Source organism: Penaeus japonicus, unplaced genomic scaffold, assembly GCF_977035675.1.
Source record: "Penaeus japonicus unplaced genomic scaffold, GWHDUDI00000001_assembly GWHDUDI00000007, whole genome shotgun sequence".
Lineage (NCBI taxonomy): Eukaryota > Metazoa > Arthropoda > Malacostraca > Decapoda > Penaeidae > Penaeus > Penaeus japonicus.
The window spans coordinates 45740714-45755713 of NW_028234409.1; the positions used below are offsets into that span (position 1 = coordinate 45740714).

General features: G+C 38.0%; 2 protein-coding genes across 3 annotated transcripts in view; both read left to right on the forward strand.

Annotated features, from left to right (window-relative positions):
• Positions 1-4261, forward strand: part of LOC122265344 (uncharacterized) — a 9457-nt gene extending 5196 nt beyond the window's left edge. For both annotated transcript variants that reach the window (XM_043034604.2, XM_043034605.2), the window contains exon 2: positions 1-4261. This exon is cut by the window's left edge. In XM_043034604.2, the coding sequence (XP_042890538.2) occupies positions 1-590 (590 nt within the window). In that variant the 3' untranslated portion in view covers positions 591-4261.
• Trs20 (trafficking protein particle complex subunit 2) overlaps positions 1-10742 on the forward strand; it is a 16058-nt gene extending 5316 nt beyond the window's left edge. Inside the window, exons 2-5 of the mRNA XM_043034606.2 lie at positions 8619-8724; positions 9091-9209; positions 9411-9525; positions 9712-10742. Coding sequence (XP_042890540.1) covers positions 8629-8724; positions 9091-9209; positions 9411-9525; positions 9712-9810 — 429 coding nt within the window. The 5' untranslated portion in view covers positions 8619-8628 and the 3' untranslated portion in view covers positions 9811-10742. The remainder of the gene's footprint in view (positions 1-8618; positions 8725-9090; positions 9210-9410; positions 9526-9711) is intronic.
• The last annotated feature ends 4258 nt before the right edge of the window (positions 10743-15000 follow it).

The window sequence follows — 15000 nt, forward strand, 5'->3', positions numbered from 1 at the left end:
TATTACCAAAAGGTTTAGCATCTTGCCTATCGATTACCAATATACCTAATCCTATTAGCTCTAACAATCACACTGGGCTCAGCTTTGGAAATCACAGTAAAGAACTGGGATCACCTGGAAGCTCACCAATCCAACATTCTATGAAACCTATGCCTAGCTTGAAGAAGATGGTACCTGGCAAGCATCAGTCATCAGGCAGTGGGAAAAGTAGTATGAAGAAATCTAGCTCGTTAAGCTCAAAAGCCAGAGGTCATAGTTCAAACAGTTCTCAGAATGTAAATTCTGGACATAGTCTGAATTTAAATCATAGCAGTGTTGTGCAGGGTAACAGCGGCTTGGGATCTCCAACTAACAGTGTTGAAAATTATGCAAGTGAACTGACAGATAGATTATTAAATACAAAACTAGCCACACAGCGTTTAGAATTAGAGCGACGAGAGCATGAAATCAGAATGAAACTTCTTGAAAAGGAGCTTCAGGCACAAACGTATCAGTCCCAGTATTGGTTCCTGAAGTTGAAAATGTTGAAAAGTGGACGGGAAAATGCTTCCTTCAACATGGCTGGTGCTACTAATGGTGATATTGATTAACAGGGCTAATTGATAGGTCAGATCTTACCTGTAGGTTGTGAGTTTGTGATCTTTTCTTGAAGCAGATATTTTGATATTGTACAGAACAAAGCTACCTGTGTATTTAATTCCCACAGTGTATTATCTATTTATTTGGGGGTAATGGTTTATGTTGTACTGAGTACGGTTGTTCCCCTTTATATTATGGTTGTGTTTACATCAGGCCCTTCAGTGTTGTGACTTATAATTTAGGTTTGGTTACCTCTTTTTATAATCAAAGCTCAGCATTCGAATAATGTGCTTAGAAGGAGGCATGGATGATTTCAAAGGCCTGCTTCCTGTTTATGTCATTAGCTGTGCATGGCCGTGTTGTTAAGTGAGGTATAATTTTTGTACAGATGTCAATTATGAATAGGATTGTCATAGAAAAGTAATGTGATTAGAAGAAGTAGATATAACTGCAGAGTTAGCACTAAACTACTACCTCATGGGTTAGTTAGTTGCCCTGTAAGTGTCTAAAGAGAAGAAAATTCAGCAATGCACTCAAAACAGATTGAGCAAGGAAAAGGAAAGGACAAGTTTTCTTTCTGGATAACTAGGATTTGCTCATTAGATTTTAATTGATTACAAGAGCATTGAATATAGAGCTTGTCAAGAAATGAGAGGTGCTTTACAGTCATTGCCGGTACACACTCATAAACTGTTGCAGTTAAAAGATTATTTTGAGACTATTCAACTTGGCAAACACCAACTTGAAGTGATTTGCTAAAGTTGTATATATTTTCAGGGGTTGTTCTCTTTTTAATGGTTTTGGTGATATTGCCTGGCCTAAAGGGAGTGAGAAATAATTGAGGCTATTAGTGCTCATGTAAGGTGATGGGTGATATCTTAAGAGGCTTCAATATCAAATAAGTCATTAAATTATTTAGTTACTTTTACTTATTTATTCTGAAGGCGTTAAGTGTTCCTAGGAGTTTGGAGCGTTGTGTTATTTTGTTGTATAAACCTCATGTACACTTGATGGATGTGTCATTTGGGAGTTTCAACAGTGGGAGTCGACCATAATGTCTTTACCTTTGGTCATTATTTGGTGCTGTGGAATCCCCCACTTTTCCCTCTCCCTCTTACCTTTTTGTGAGAGTTCTATTGTCTACCAGGTTTTCCAGTACAGAAATATTGCAAATAGAGTTCAGGTTAATTTATCAAGTACAGACTTATTTACATGTAAGTATTCACACAGGTTTACATGCAGACATACACAAACACACATGCAGATGGACATACATGCAAGGGCACATATACCAACACACACACTAGACACACATTCACTCATGCACTAGTAATCAAACTCATTTACGCCACAAAACAGAAACAAAAAGCAAAACAAAAAATAACATAAGACCGATATACAAAAAAGCATACATGTTATGTGTTGTAATGTTCAAATCTTTCCTTTCTGAGTAGTGATGATTCTTTTATTTTACTGTTGCAAGGTTACCATTTCTAACAGATGCTGTAGTAGCCATTTGTGAACCCTTGTGGTGTCAAAGCTGATTTTAATGTAATATCTTGGTATTATGTAACATTCCTTGTTATGATAATTTATGGTTAGGTAGCAATTTGAATCCCATCATAATCATCATTATCCTCATTATTACTAATGCTATTGTTATTATTTTTATTTTATTATTATTATTATTATTATTATTATTATTATTTATCATTATCATTATCATTAATGCTATTGTTATTATTGTATCATGATTATTATGATAGTGATAATGATTTTATATTGATTGATTTTTCATATTTATATAATTGTTACTGCTAATACATTTTTTCTATGATTGTTAGGGCAGAAAATAATGATAATATTGAATATAATCATCATGATGATTGTAAAATTTCTGGGGTGCACTTATGATTATCATACTTGCAGTGAGTCTTTAGTGAGGGAATGATTATTTGCTAATTGCGACTGTTTGTTTGGATTTGTGCATGGCCTATCTGTTAGCCTAGATTTTATGGGATTGTCATCATGTTTTTTGTTTGTTTGTTTTTTCATCATACTATCACAGATGCAAATAGAGGCTAAAGGATAAAGATGTTTCTCTGATTATGGGTGACTGAATGTGTGTGTGTGTGTGTGTGTGTTTGCATTTGTGTTTGCGTGTGCTCTTTATGTTTGTAGGATGGTATTTATGTATTTATGTTAAGATAAAGAGTGCAAGTGTGAAAGTGTGTAATTGTAACACTTGTTGTCACACACACACACACACACACACACACACACACACACACACACACACACACACACACACACACACACACACACACACACACTCTCTCTCTCTCTCTCTCTCTCTCTCTCTCTCTCTCTCTCTCTCTCTCTCTCTCTCTCTCTCTCTCTCTCTCTTTCCTCTCTCCTCTCTCTCTTTCTCTCTCTCTCTCTCTCTCTCTCTCTCTCTCTCTCTCTCTCTCTCTCTCTCTCTCTCTCTCTCTCTCTCTTCTCTCATCTCTCTCTCTTCTCTCCTCTCTCTCTTTTCTCTCCTCTCTCTCTCTTCTCTTCTCTCCTCTCCTCTCTCTCTCTTCTCTTCTCTTCTCTCCTCTCTCTCCTCTCCTCTTTCTCTCTCTCTCTCTCTCTCTCTCTCTCTCTCTCTCTCTCTCTCTCTCTTTCTCTCTTTCTCTCTTTCTCTCTCTCGCTATCTATCTATCTATCTCTCTAAGATATTACAAACACATATCCATCCATATGCTGATAATAGGCATTGTACTTGAATTCACACAAAGATCAGATTGCTGTCCCTTGTATGATAGTGTCCTGTAAGAATGTGCACTGTCTTTAGAATTGCAGTGATACACCTTTGATAAGCCTTTTATAACTTGCATTTCTCTTTATAATTTGTGTTATTATTCACCATGTACCATATTTTATTATAGATCTCTTGTAATCCTTTTGCATATGTAAATGAAAAGAACTATATTTTTTAACAAAAATGCTGCTTATTATTTATTTGTACGAACATGATTTACTTGAGTGTTACTGAACAGTCAAGATTTTTCCTAGTTTGGAGTGATCGGATGTATCGTGAGATTTTCCCAAATAAACAAGATCATTTTACATTTTTACTTGAATTATAGTTCATATTATAATTTTTGTGCATCTGTTTGTATTTATGCATGCAAAGGAAGTGTTAAGTGTGATTCATGTTGATCCAGTTGATTCTTTTCTGGATAAGTAAGATGATGTTATATGGTATTGAATGGGATCCAAGGAGTAGGGCACTTGATGAATGACACCAGCAAATCCACATACTCAGAATTCAAATGATTTGTCCATTGTATGAATGACTGTGAAAGTGCCTTCAGATGTATGAATGTGCTGTGCCCAATGCTGTATCTGTTCAATTTCTCTTTATTCTCCCTTTTATATATATGATATATAAATATGGGTGCTTCCCCTTAAGTTAGAGTTGTATTTTTCCTCATAATAGTGGATGTGAACTCCTGTATGTCAGGAGATGTTTCCAGTTTTGATCCTCCTTGAAATAACTGTTTTTCCAAACCTGTTGGAGATTGGCAGCATAGAATTTACTGACAGTGCCTCATCTTGAAAGCTCAGGAGAGTCACGTTCCTGCAGAATATCAAAATAACAGAGTTAGGTTTTTATTAATAAAGCAGTGAAAATTCATTTTGTTTTAATTTTCCCCACTTCCTATTTCCCAATTATTTTTTTGTGCCTATTAACTTTTAAGTAATAAAGGTGAAATATCTTCAAACAGTATTGTGTTCCTTTGTCCATCCAGTTCTTTGGTATTAAAAAAGGAAGTTACAGAAAAGCATGCTCACATCTGTATTCTACTAGTCATAGCAGGGATTAGAATTCTTTCAACCTGGGTCTGCTTATTTAAAATTAATGCCAAAGCTTATAGATTCTAAATCAAATGAGCTGTGCGACTAGATTATATATGATTTGGAATTTACACTAGATATATTTCAATGATTTTTACTTTAAACTACAGAATTACAGATACATGTAAATAAGACTTTTTTGTCATTTGAAAAGTCTCTATGAAAATAGGCCTCATGTGCCAAAGGTTTAAAAAAAAATTGCTGTAACTTATTCATTTTTTTTAGCTGTCAGTAGGATCTGTAGGTAATATTGCATTAAATATAAAAGTAAGAGAAATGTAAAATATGTTTTAATATTTTTTGCACTGCATTTTTTCTCCTCTTCCTTCTCCTCTTCCTTCTCCTCCTCTTCCTTTTCCACCTCTTCCTCCTCCTCTTCTTTCTCCTCTTCCTTCTCCTCCTCTTCCATCTCTTTCTCCTCCTTCTCCTCCTCCTTCCATCTCTTTCTCCTCCTCCTCCTCCTCTTCCATCTCTTTCTCCTCCTCCTCCTCCTCTTCCTTCTCCTCCTCTTCTTTCTCCTCTTCCTTCTCCTCCTCTTCTTTCTCCTCTTCCTTCTCCTCCTCTTCCTTCTCCTCCTCTTCTTTCTCCTCTTCCTTCTCCTCCTCTTCCTCCTCTTCTTTCTCCTCTTCCTTCCCCTCCTCCTTCTCCTCCTCTTCCATCTCTTTCTCCTCCTCCTCCCCCTCTTCTTTCTCCTCCTCCTCCTCTTCCTTCTCCTCCTCATTTTCCTTTTCCTCCTCATTTTCCTTCTCCTCCTCCTCCTCCTCTTCATTTCCCTTCTCCTCCTCCTCCTCCTCTTCATTTCCCTTCTCCTCCTCCTCCTCCTCCTCATTTTCCTTCTCCTCCTCCTCTTCCTCATTTTCCTCCTCCTCCTCCTCCTCATTTTCCTTCTCCTCCTCCTCCTCCTCATTTTCCTTCTCCTCCTCCTCCTCATTTTCTTTCTCCTCCTCATTTTCCTTCTCCTCCTCCTCCTCCTCTTCATTTCCCTTCTCCTCCTCCTCCTCCTCTTCATTTCCCTTCTCCTCCTCCTCCTCCTCTTCCTTTCCCTTCTCCTCCTCCTCCTCCTCTTCCTTTTCCTTCTCCTCCTCCTCCTCCTCTTCCTTTCCCTTCTCCTCCTCCTCCTCCTCTTCATTTCCCTTCTCCTCCTCCTCCTCCTCTTCATTTCCCTTCTCCTCCTCCTCCTCCTCTTCATTTCCCTTCTCCTCCTCCTCCTCCTCTTCATTTCCCTTCTCCTCCTCTTCCTCATTTTCCTTCTCCTCCTCCTCATTTTCCTTCTCCACCTCCTCCTCCTCATTTTCCTTCTCATTTTTCTTCTCCACCTCCTCATCATTTTCCTTCTCCTTCTCCTCATCATTTTCTTTCTCATTTTCCTTTTCCTTCTCCTAATTTTCCTTTTCCTTGTTCTCCTCCTCCTTCTTTTCCTTTTCCTTCTTCTCATTTTCCTTCTCCACCTCCTCCTCATTTTCCTTCTCCTCCTCCTCATTTTCCTTCTCCTCCTCCTCATTTTCCTTTTCCTTCTCCTCTTCCTCCCCCTTTTCCTTCTCCTTCTCCTCCTCCTCATTTTCCTTCTCCTCCTCCTCCTCATTTTCCTTTTCCTCCTCCTCCTCCTCCCCCCCCCTTTTCCTTCTCCTTCTCCTTCTCCTCCTCATTTTCCTTTTCCTTCTCCTAATTTTCCTTTTCCTTGTTCTCCTCCTCCTTCTTTTCCTTTTCCTTCTTCTCATTTTCCTTCTCCACCTCCTCCTCATTTTCCTTCTCCTCCTCCTCATTTTCCTTCTCCTCCTCCTCATTTTCCTTTTCCTTCTCCTCTTCCTCCCCCTTTTCCTTCTCCTTCTCCTCCTCCTCATTTTCCTTCTCCTCCTCCTCATTTTCCTTTTCCTCCTCCTCCTCCTCCCCCCCCCTTTTCCTTCTCCTTCTCCTTCTCCTCCTCCTCATTTTCCTTTTCCTCCTCCTTTTCCTTCTCCTTTTCATCCTCCTTTTCCTTATCCTCCTCCTCCTTTTCCTTTTCCTTTTTCTTTTCCTTCTCTTTCTCTTCCTTTTCCCTCTCCTTTTCCTTACCCTCCTCCTCCTTCTTTTCCTTCTCCTTTTCCTTTTCCTCCTCCCCCTCCTCCTCCTCCTCCTCCTCCTCCTCCTTTATCTTTTTCTTTTCTTTCTCTTCCTTTTCCCTCTCCTTTTCCTTCTCCTTTCCTTCTCCTCCTCCTTTTCCTTCTCCTTCTCCTTCTCCTCCCTCCTCCTCCTCCCTCCTCCTCCTCCTCCTCCTCCTCCTCCTCCTCCTCCTCCTCTTCTTCCTTCTCCTCCTCCTCTTCTTCCTTCTCCTCCTCCTCTTCTTCCTTCTCCTCCTCCTCTTCTTCCTTCTCCTCCTCCTCTTCTTCCTTCTCCTCCTCCTCTTCTTCCTTCTCCTCCTCCTCTTCTTCCTTCTCCTCCTCCTCTTCTTCCTTCTCCTCCTCCTCTTCTTCCTTCTCCTCCTCTTCTTCCTCCTCCTCTTCTTCCTTCTCCTCCTCCTATGATGTAGATTTTGACCTGTAGATCCCAAAAATACAGCTCATTTTTTGTGCATATTAAATTAGACTAGATATAAGTAATTGTTGAGTGCACTGTTGTGGCACATCTTCACCAGATTATAAGGTGGTGCATCCCTTAAGAGTTAAAACAGCCCATTTTGTGTAAGAAAGATGTGACAAAGCACCTTAAACACTATTTGTCTCACAATTGACCATCCTTTTAATAAGTAGTAAATAAAAGAGGAGTAAAACTAAGTTAGAATTATATAAATGCTTATAAAGTTTTATAACAATGACAGTTATAGAGGATATATAAGAGGGATAAGTAAAATAACTGCACAACATGCCCTGAACAATCAAATTATTTTGGATATATTTTTGATACTCTCAATTGAATACATGTCACACACACAAATAATGAGAAATATGTTCAAAAATAAGTTTCATAAAAAGAATAGTTGTATTTTGTTGAATAGCATTTCAGTTAATTGAAAGTTAAACATATTTGATCATATTTCCATCTGCTACATGTTTTTACTGTAACACTTAAATTGCCAACATTTCCACACACAAGGCTTCAAACCTGTCAAAAAATAAACAATCATTTATATTCATATTGATGTCCAGATATCCAGAAATGCCATTTTCCTGAGAGGAAGGGACTAGATTAACCCACTTACGACGGGGGCATTCCAGCCTTGAATGTCCCAATGCCGGGGCGTTCGAATTATTAGGCCTAAATCAATTAAATGGCTGGCACAATACTGTGCCGCCCGGCCACTGGGCTTTTGAATGAGTGGTACAGTTCTGTACCACCCGTCCAGAGAGGGTTAAGACCGTAGGGAAATAAACAAAATCATTTGCTCTACCATGATTTTATTGAAAATCTGTATTTGTAGTAGTACACAAAACATATACCTTTACGTTGATATATCACTCTAATGATAACTACAGATTAAAATCAGAAATTGATGACTAAGAACATTGGTAGACATTGAAACAAAGCAGCTTAATATTTTTGATAATGGCTCATTATCCCTTTGGGAAAGGGTAATTATCCCAAAACTTGGCCATATTTAATTATTTTCTGGTGGAGTGCAATGAAGAACTGTATGCCATAACCATGTATCGTTATGAGGAAAGAGACATTTTCTTCATTTAAATTTAGATACATATATACAGTAAATATTTTAAAATGCATGTTAAATCTGATACACAAGATTTGATTTCCATGAATCATAGTTATTGTTCTATGCTTCTTTGATGTAATAAAAAATTATAACAAATTTAACATGTTATGTATTCAAGACAACATGTATTTAATAGATAATAGAGTTGGTCTATTATCCACCTTACTATTAGCTTAAATAACATAAAGTAAGACAAATACCTTAGAATAATTTTGACAGTCTGTTTTTTATGGTGGTTCAAGTACCACTAGAAGTGTTGATTTTGAAAAGATCAAAAGTTGAATGTGTTTGTATTATTATTTTCTCTCTTTCATATTGTGTTTATAAGATGTTTATTATATATAAATATACTGTTTATTATGTACAAGTATAATGTATCTTAAACACTGAAACTGCATTTATGCCTTCATATGATCACAAGAATAATGAGCTTCTTTTCAAAAACTTCCAGGTTAACCATAATGGCCGTCTCTGGTAATTACTATTTTGCCATTGTTGGGCACCATGACAACCCAATGTTTGAGATGGAGTTTGCCCCGGCCAACAAGGAGCCAAAGGTTAGATATGCTGAATGACGAGATGATATCAACTATTGTTTTGGTATTTGTTGTTTATTAACCCATTAGCAGTGGATGGCATGATTTGCTGCAAAGGCAGAGTCGGTCGTAGACGCGGATGGCACCATGCCAGCCATATAAAACAGTCATCCTACTGCACAGACCTTTTTTTAATACTGCGACCAATGGGTTAAGCACTTGAAATAGGAACAAGAGAAGCAAGTTCATTTAGTTTATGAACATCAGTAGATATAGTCATTTTATTTGTTTTCTTTTTGGAACACAAAGTTGAAATTTATATACTTAAGGATTATTGATATTTTTATATATATTCTGCATAATAACTACTATATATTTTTCTTACAGAAGGAAGATCACAGACATTTAAATCAGTTTATTGCTCATGCAGCACTTGATCTGGTGGATGAGAGCATGTGGACTACAAGTAATATGTACCTGAAACTTGTGGATAAATTCAATGAATGGTAGATATAAAGTGTATTTTTATTTTGTTCCCAATATACGTTTATATATGACACCTGTCATTGTATTGTTTTTTTCTTGATGTTGATCCCCTTCAACTTCTCTTTATTAACCTATATAGTATTTATGCAAAATTGTTTAAAAATTGTGTCATGATATTTGAGTAAAACAGAAAACAGGATGATTAATGACTGATATTGCAGGTATGTGTCAGCCTTCGTAACTGCGGGAAGAATAAGACTTATCTGTCTGCATGATGTGAAGAATGATGATGGCATCAAGAATTTCTTCATGGAGATGTATGAAACATATATTAAGGTAAAGTATTGCAGAACATTAAAGTAAACTTATACATGAGCTTTATTCTTGTAATTATATGTTGTCTTTTCAAATTTTCTCACTGTCAATCTCTCCAGCTTTTTTATTGGTCAATCTTAATATATTTTCATTTCATTCTTTCTCAACCAAAAAATATTAATATTAGTGTTTAAATAATTGTTTCAGCACTCCATGAATCCCTTCTACCAACCCAACAGTCCCATCAAGTCTGCAGCTTTCGAGAAGAAGGCACACTTTTACGGGAGAAAATACTTAACGGGCTGAGAAGATCTTCGGCTCAGGGAACTGTAATGATCCCTTTGCTCACCCAATTGACAGAAGAAGAGCAAGATTTTTTACTGTCTCTTGCAGCCCTGATGATTGTCTATAGGGTTGTTAGGACTCTGGTATTATAAAAAGGAGCACATTTCTATATCTTGTGTTAACAGGTTTTGATCTTATGTCTGTAAGTATCTGATGTCTTCGGATATTTTCTGTGATTGAATATTTTTTATTTATACTTTTTATGATTATGTAAGGATGTTTTGGAAGGTTATTGTATAAAACTAATCTTTCAGACAGTCTTTCAGAGATGATTCCAAGATTGTTTCTACTCACTAGTCACTGGATGTAGCTGTGCATTTATCATTCTTATGGACTTTAGATTATTTATATTTAATGTGTTGATAATAGTTTCCTCCATTACAAGAAAACAGAAATTTTGATAAGAAAAATTAATATTTAACATTCATTATATATGTTTTCTTTAAGATTTGGATTTGTGGGAATAAGATATATCTTCAGCATTGTTGATAAAATTATATATTTTATTGTATTTCATCAATAGTTTTTGTCTTCTTTTTCTGGAATTTTGGCATATTTGTTTGTTATTATAACCTATCATTTGAATCCTATGATAAGATGATGGGTCTTACAAAACCATAAAACTATTTTATCTGTATTGTGTAAATTTAAGAACATTCTGATTTTTATGTTGGCATATTAGTGATAGGTCACAACAGCAGTACAGACCATTTCCAACATCTTTTATTTGTCTGTATAGTTGTATATTGATAAAGAGATCTAATCTAGGCTTGGAAGTATCTGCTTTTTGATAGATTGTATTGCAGCAATAAAAATACAATATATGACATTCCATGCCTTTTATACAATATTATATTATATACAATAAATATTTGTTAACAGAGTATTGCTAATATTGTTTGTTTTATTTTCCCAGAAGTCAAGGTTTATGATTCAGTCAGTATCTCTCTCTCTCTTTCTCACACACACTCTTCCCCCCCCCCCCCATCTCTCTCTCTTTCTCTCTCTCTCTCTTTCTCTTTCTCTTTCTCTTTCTCTTTCTCTTTCTCTTCTCCTTCTCCTCTTCTCTCTTCTCTTTTCTCTCCTCTTCTCTTCTCTTTTTCTTCTCTTTATCTTTCTCTTTCTCTTTCCTCTCTCTCTCTTATCTCTCTCTCTCTTCTCTCTCTCTCTCTCTTCTCTTCTCTCTTTCTTTCTTTCTTTCTCTCTCTTCTCTTTCTTTCTTTCTCTCTTCTCTTCTCTCTCTTTCTTTATTTATTTCTCTCTCTCTCTTCTCTTTCTTTCTTTCTTTCTCTCTCTTCTCTCTTTCTTCCTCTTTCTCTCTCTTTCTTCCTCTTTCTCTCTCTTTTTTTTCTCTCTCTCTCTTTTTTTTTCTCTCTCTTTTTTTCTCTCTCTCTCTTTTTTTTCTCTCTCTCTCTTTTTTCTCTCTCTCTCTCTTTTTTCTCTCTCTCTCTCTTTTTTCTCTCTCTCTCTCTTTTTTCTCTCTCTCTTTTTTTCTCTTTTCTCTTTTTCTTTCTTTCTCTCTCTTTTTTCTTTTCTCTCTCTTTTCTCTCTCTCTCTCTCTCTCTCTCTCTCTCTCTCTCTCTCTCTCTCTCTCTCTCTCTCTCTCTCTCTCTCTCTCTCTCTCTCTCTCTCTCTCTCTTTCACTGCCAGTGTACTCTCTTTTGGCTGTTTGAGAGCAGCCACCAATACTGGTGGAACATTAAAACCAGCATAAGGTTTACCAGATTTATTGGGGGAAAGAACTTACATAGCAACTGGGGTGCTAAAAGAGTAAGTGGTTGACTTAGGGGCGTAGCGTTGGGTGCCGTGGCCTCGACGAGGACGAGGGCAAAAGGATATGTTTGAGGATATGCTTATCTTGTACGACGGTGGAGTGTGGACTAGGGCTGACCCTTTAGGTGCCAAGTCGCTCTGGTGGGAAAGTCCTCATCGTGTCATGGAGACCTGAAATTAAGTCAGTGTCCTATGCATAGCAAGTGCATGAATGATTGGCAGTGCCAAAGGAGCTTGGTGGGAGGTAGAGGGTGTTCATATTGAATGTTTATAGACATATCAAAATATTAGCAAAATATAAAGAAAACAAATAATTATGGATAACTTGTTTGTTCCGTCTGCGACACGTTAGATTATGTGGTGGTACTTCAAACGACAATAACGACAGGAAATATGTAGGAGGTGCAGAATGAGAGAAGTAAGTTGAGAGTTGCAGTTCCCAACCCCTGCAATTCAGCTATCTGGAAGACATACCAGGAAGAGAGACGGATGGTACAATATAAACATGGGTCCATTTCAACACGTAACATAACTTTCCTCCCCTTGCTGGAATAAGCAAGGGGAGGAAAGTTAATGAATAGATGCAGGACAAGTGTACGTATCCTGCAATCCGATATCAGGATGATGCTTATCGCACGGAACTTTGGCTATAGTATTTCGAAATAAAAAGCGTTGGTATACTACACATGAAGAGTAGATGAGGTTATACCGAGTCTGGATTCCAGAGAATGCGCCTCATATTTCGATTTGTGATGAGAGGCCTGGGGTGAAAAGGGAAATTATTATCCAGTGTAAGAAGAAATGAATCACGTAAAATGCGTGTAGTGGCCATGCGCGAAATTCGTGAATAAGAAATTTGTGAATAAAAATAATTAGACTTACAGTTAGTACTCTTAGTACTCACACACGACATATTTTCTCACTAATGAGACTTTGATATGGCCATTCCTCTGAGCGATACGTATTCTCCAAGAGAGACGTGGCTACTTGGCCTAAACCGGCGCGGACCCGATTCTAACCATGCTGTGGTGCTGATTCTTCTTTGGGGACGTGCAATAGGTCAGTTTGTTGCGCACAGCCGATATCTTCTCAAGAGACAGTCGTAGCTGGCTAAGCCGAAATTCGGAATAGCAGGCCCGGATAAATAATTAAATAAGTGAGCGGTCTGGTGGTCGTTGTGATGAAAGAACAGAATCTCATCCTCGTGGAGGTGACCGAAGTTTAGGCCGAGAGCGAGTAAATGATAAATGCCGAGTCATGAAACACGGGGCCATTGAAAGTCGCTTCGTAGTGAAAAACGAATCTTGTCCTCTAAGGGTTAACTTGCTTTAACAGAGGTACACGACTGATTAGCCAAAATTGTTTTGATAACGAATGGAAGTGGCTGAAAATGCATCTAAATCTTAAAACGTCATTGTTCAATAGTTTGCGTAGTCATCAACACAATTATCAAACACGTAGGTGACTGAGGAAAGAGATATTTGTAGGATGCGACAGGTGTAAGGTGAGAGTCCATGACGCGTGTATCTGGCGAAATGTAATCAATCACAGATAAGTATCTACAGTTGTACAAAATTCACTGGATTGATAGAACAATAACATCGCAATTTATGTTATAAACGTAGTATGAAATATTAGAACTTAAAAACAATTATGATATAAATAATAGCATGAAACGGTATAAAAATTATGATAACTTACAATAGAAATATGTAGATAAACAAATATCGTGAATATTTGACTTTCTACAGAGCGCGGGAAAATATAAATGAACGCGATAAGTGTGAATACAATTTGTAACAAACGAAATAACACAAAAATCGTATGGATTTTGTTCATTTCACACGTTCAGGTCCGTTTATCGTAGGCATGCAACGTTTTCCGTTAGTGAGGTCACCGTTATGTCAAATTGTGAAGTGACTTTGTAAAGTGATTATCAAGTCACTAATGCACATATACATATTATTAACGAGAAAAAATTAAATAAAACATGTATTGATATACAGATATATTTTGAGAATCAAACAATACACATTTCATCTGAAAAAATACACAAATTGAATCGAGGCAATTACAAACACTTGGAATTTACAAAAAGAAAATACACTTGTTGTCTACAACAAATGCATCTAAGAATGCTATTTATATAGATAATTACACATAAACATGGGGAACAACACTCCCCCACTTGCCTTGATTTCACACGTAGTGCTCACGTAGCAGTTTGCCATCTTGGATGTCTCTGGTGTCTCTTCTGCCCTCTCTCTAACCACTCACTCTTTCTTTGTTTATCTCTCTCTCTTTCTAACTACACACACACACAAACACACACACTCTCTCTCTCTCTAACTACTCACTCACTCTCTCTCTCTTTCTAACTACTCACTCAGTAGCACACACACTCTCTCTCTAACTACTCACTCTCTCTCTCTTTCTAACTACTCACTCACTCACTCTCACTCTTTCTTTCTCTCTCTCTCTCTCTCTCTCTCTCTCTCTCTCTCTCTCTCTCTCTCTCTCTCTCTCTCTCTCTCTCTCTCTCTCTCTCTCTCTCTCTCTCTCTCTCTCTCTCTCTCTCTCTCTCTCTCTCTCTCTCTCTCTCTCTCTCTCCTCTAAGCAACTGATTGTTACAAGTCTTAACGTCTATTATTCCTTCATGACCTGAGATATCCTGTTTCCGTTTCACCTTCTGCTTCCGGTCTGCTCCTGGCTCTTGATGCCCTAGGGCGGAGAAAGTTATCCTGCGTTACCTGTGTCACCAGACAAACCTCGAGTATAATCAAGGGTAATCGAGATAAACACGAACAGAATCAGAGGATAACAGAGAGAACAGAGCACACAGCCTTGACCTCCAGCCTCGCCGTCTGTAGCAAGTATTAAGTATTACGGTCGGGCTTCCCCAATAAACTTCTGCGGCAGAGAATCGTCTGTGTTCTCTCGCGAGTTACAACTGGTGCCAAGCGCAGTTTACTAAGATTACTAGGCCACGCTATAAGTAATTCGTCTAACCCTAGATTAGCGGTTACTCATCGTCTATCTCAGCGGCCGGTCGATATTGCAATCAGTTTCTGCAATCGATTCATTTGACTCTCTCTCTCTCTGTAAATGTGAGTGTGTTTTCTCTTGGGTGCTGAGAGCAATCACTAGCAAATACTGTTGAGAACATTGAAATCAACGTAAAGTTTTGCTAGGTTGAGTAGGGGAATGAGCTTACATAGCACGTGATGGCGCCAAGAGAGCAAGTGGTAGGTTTGGTAGCATGTTGGCGGGGGCGTCCTTGGCGTGGTGACTTCACCCGTGGCCGAGAGTTAGGTAGAGATGATTCCTCCACGGTCGAAGCTGCCGTGCCGTAGCTCTCTCTCTCTCTCTCTCTCTCTC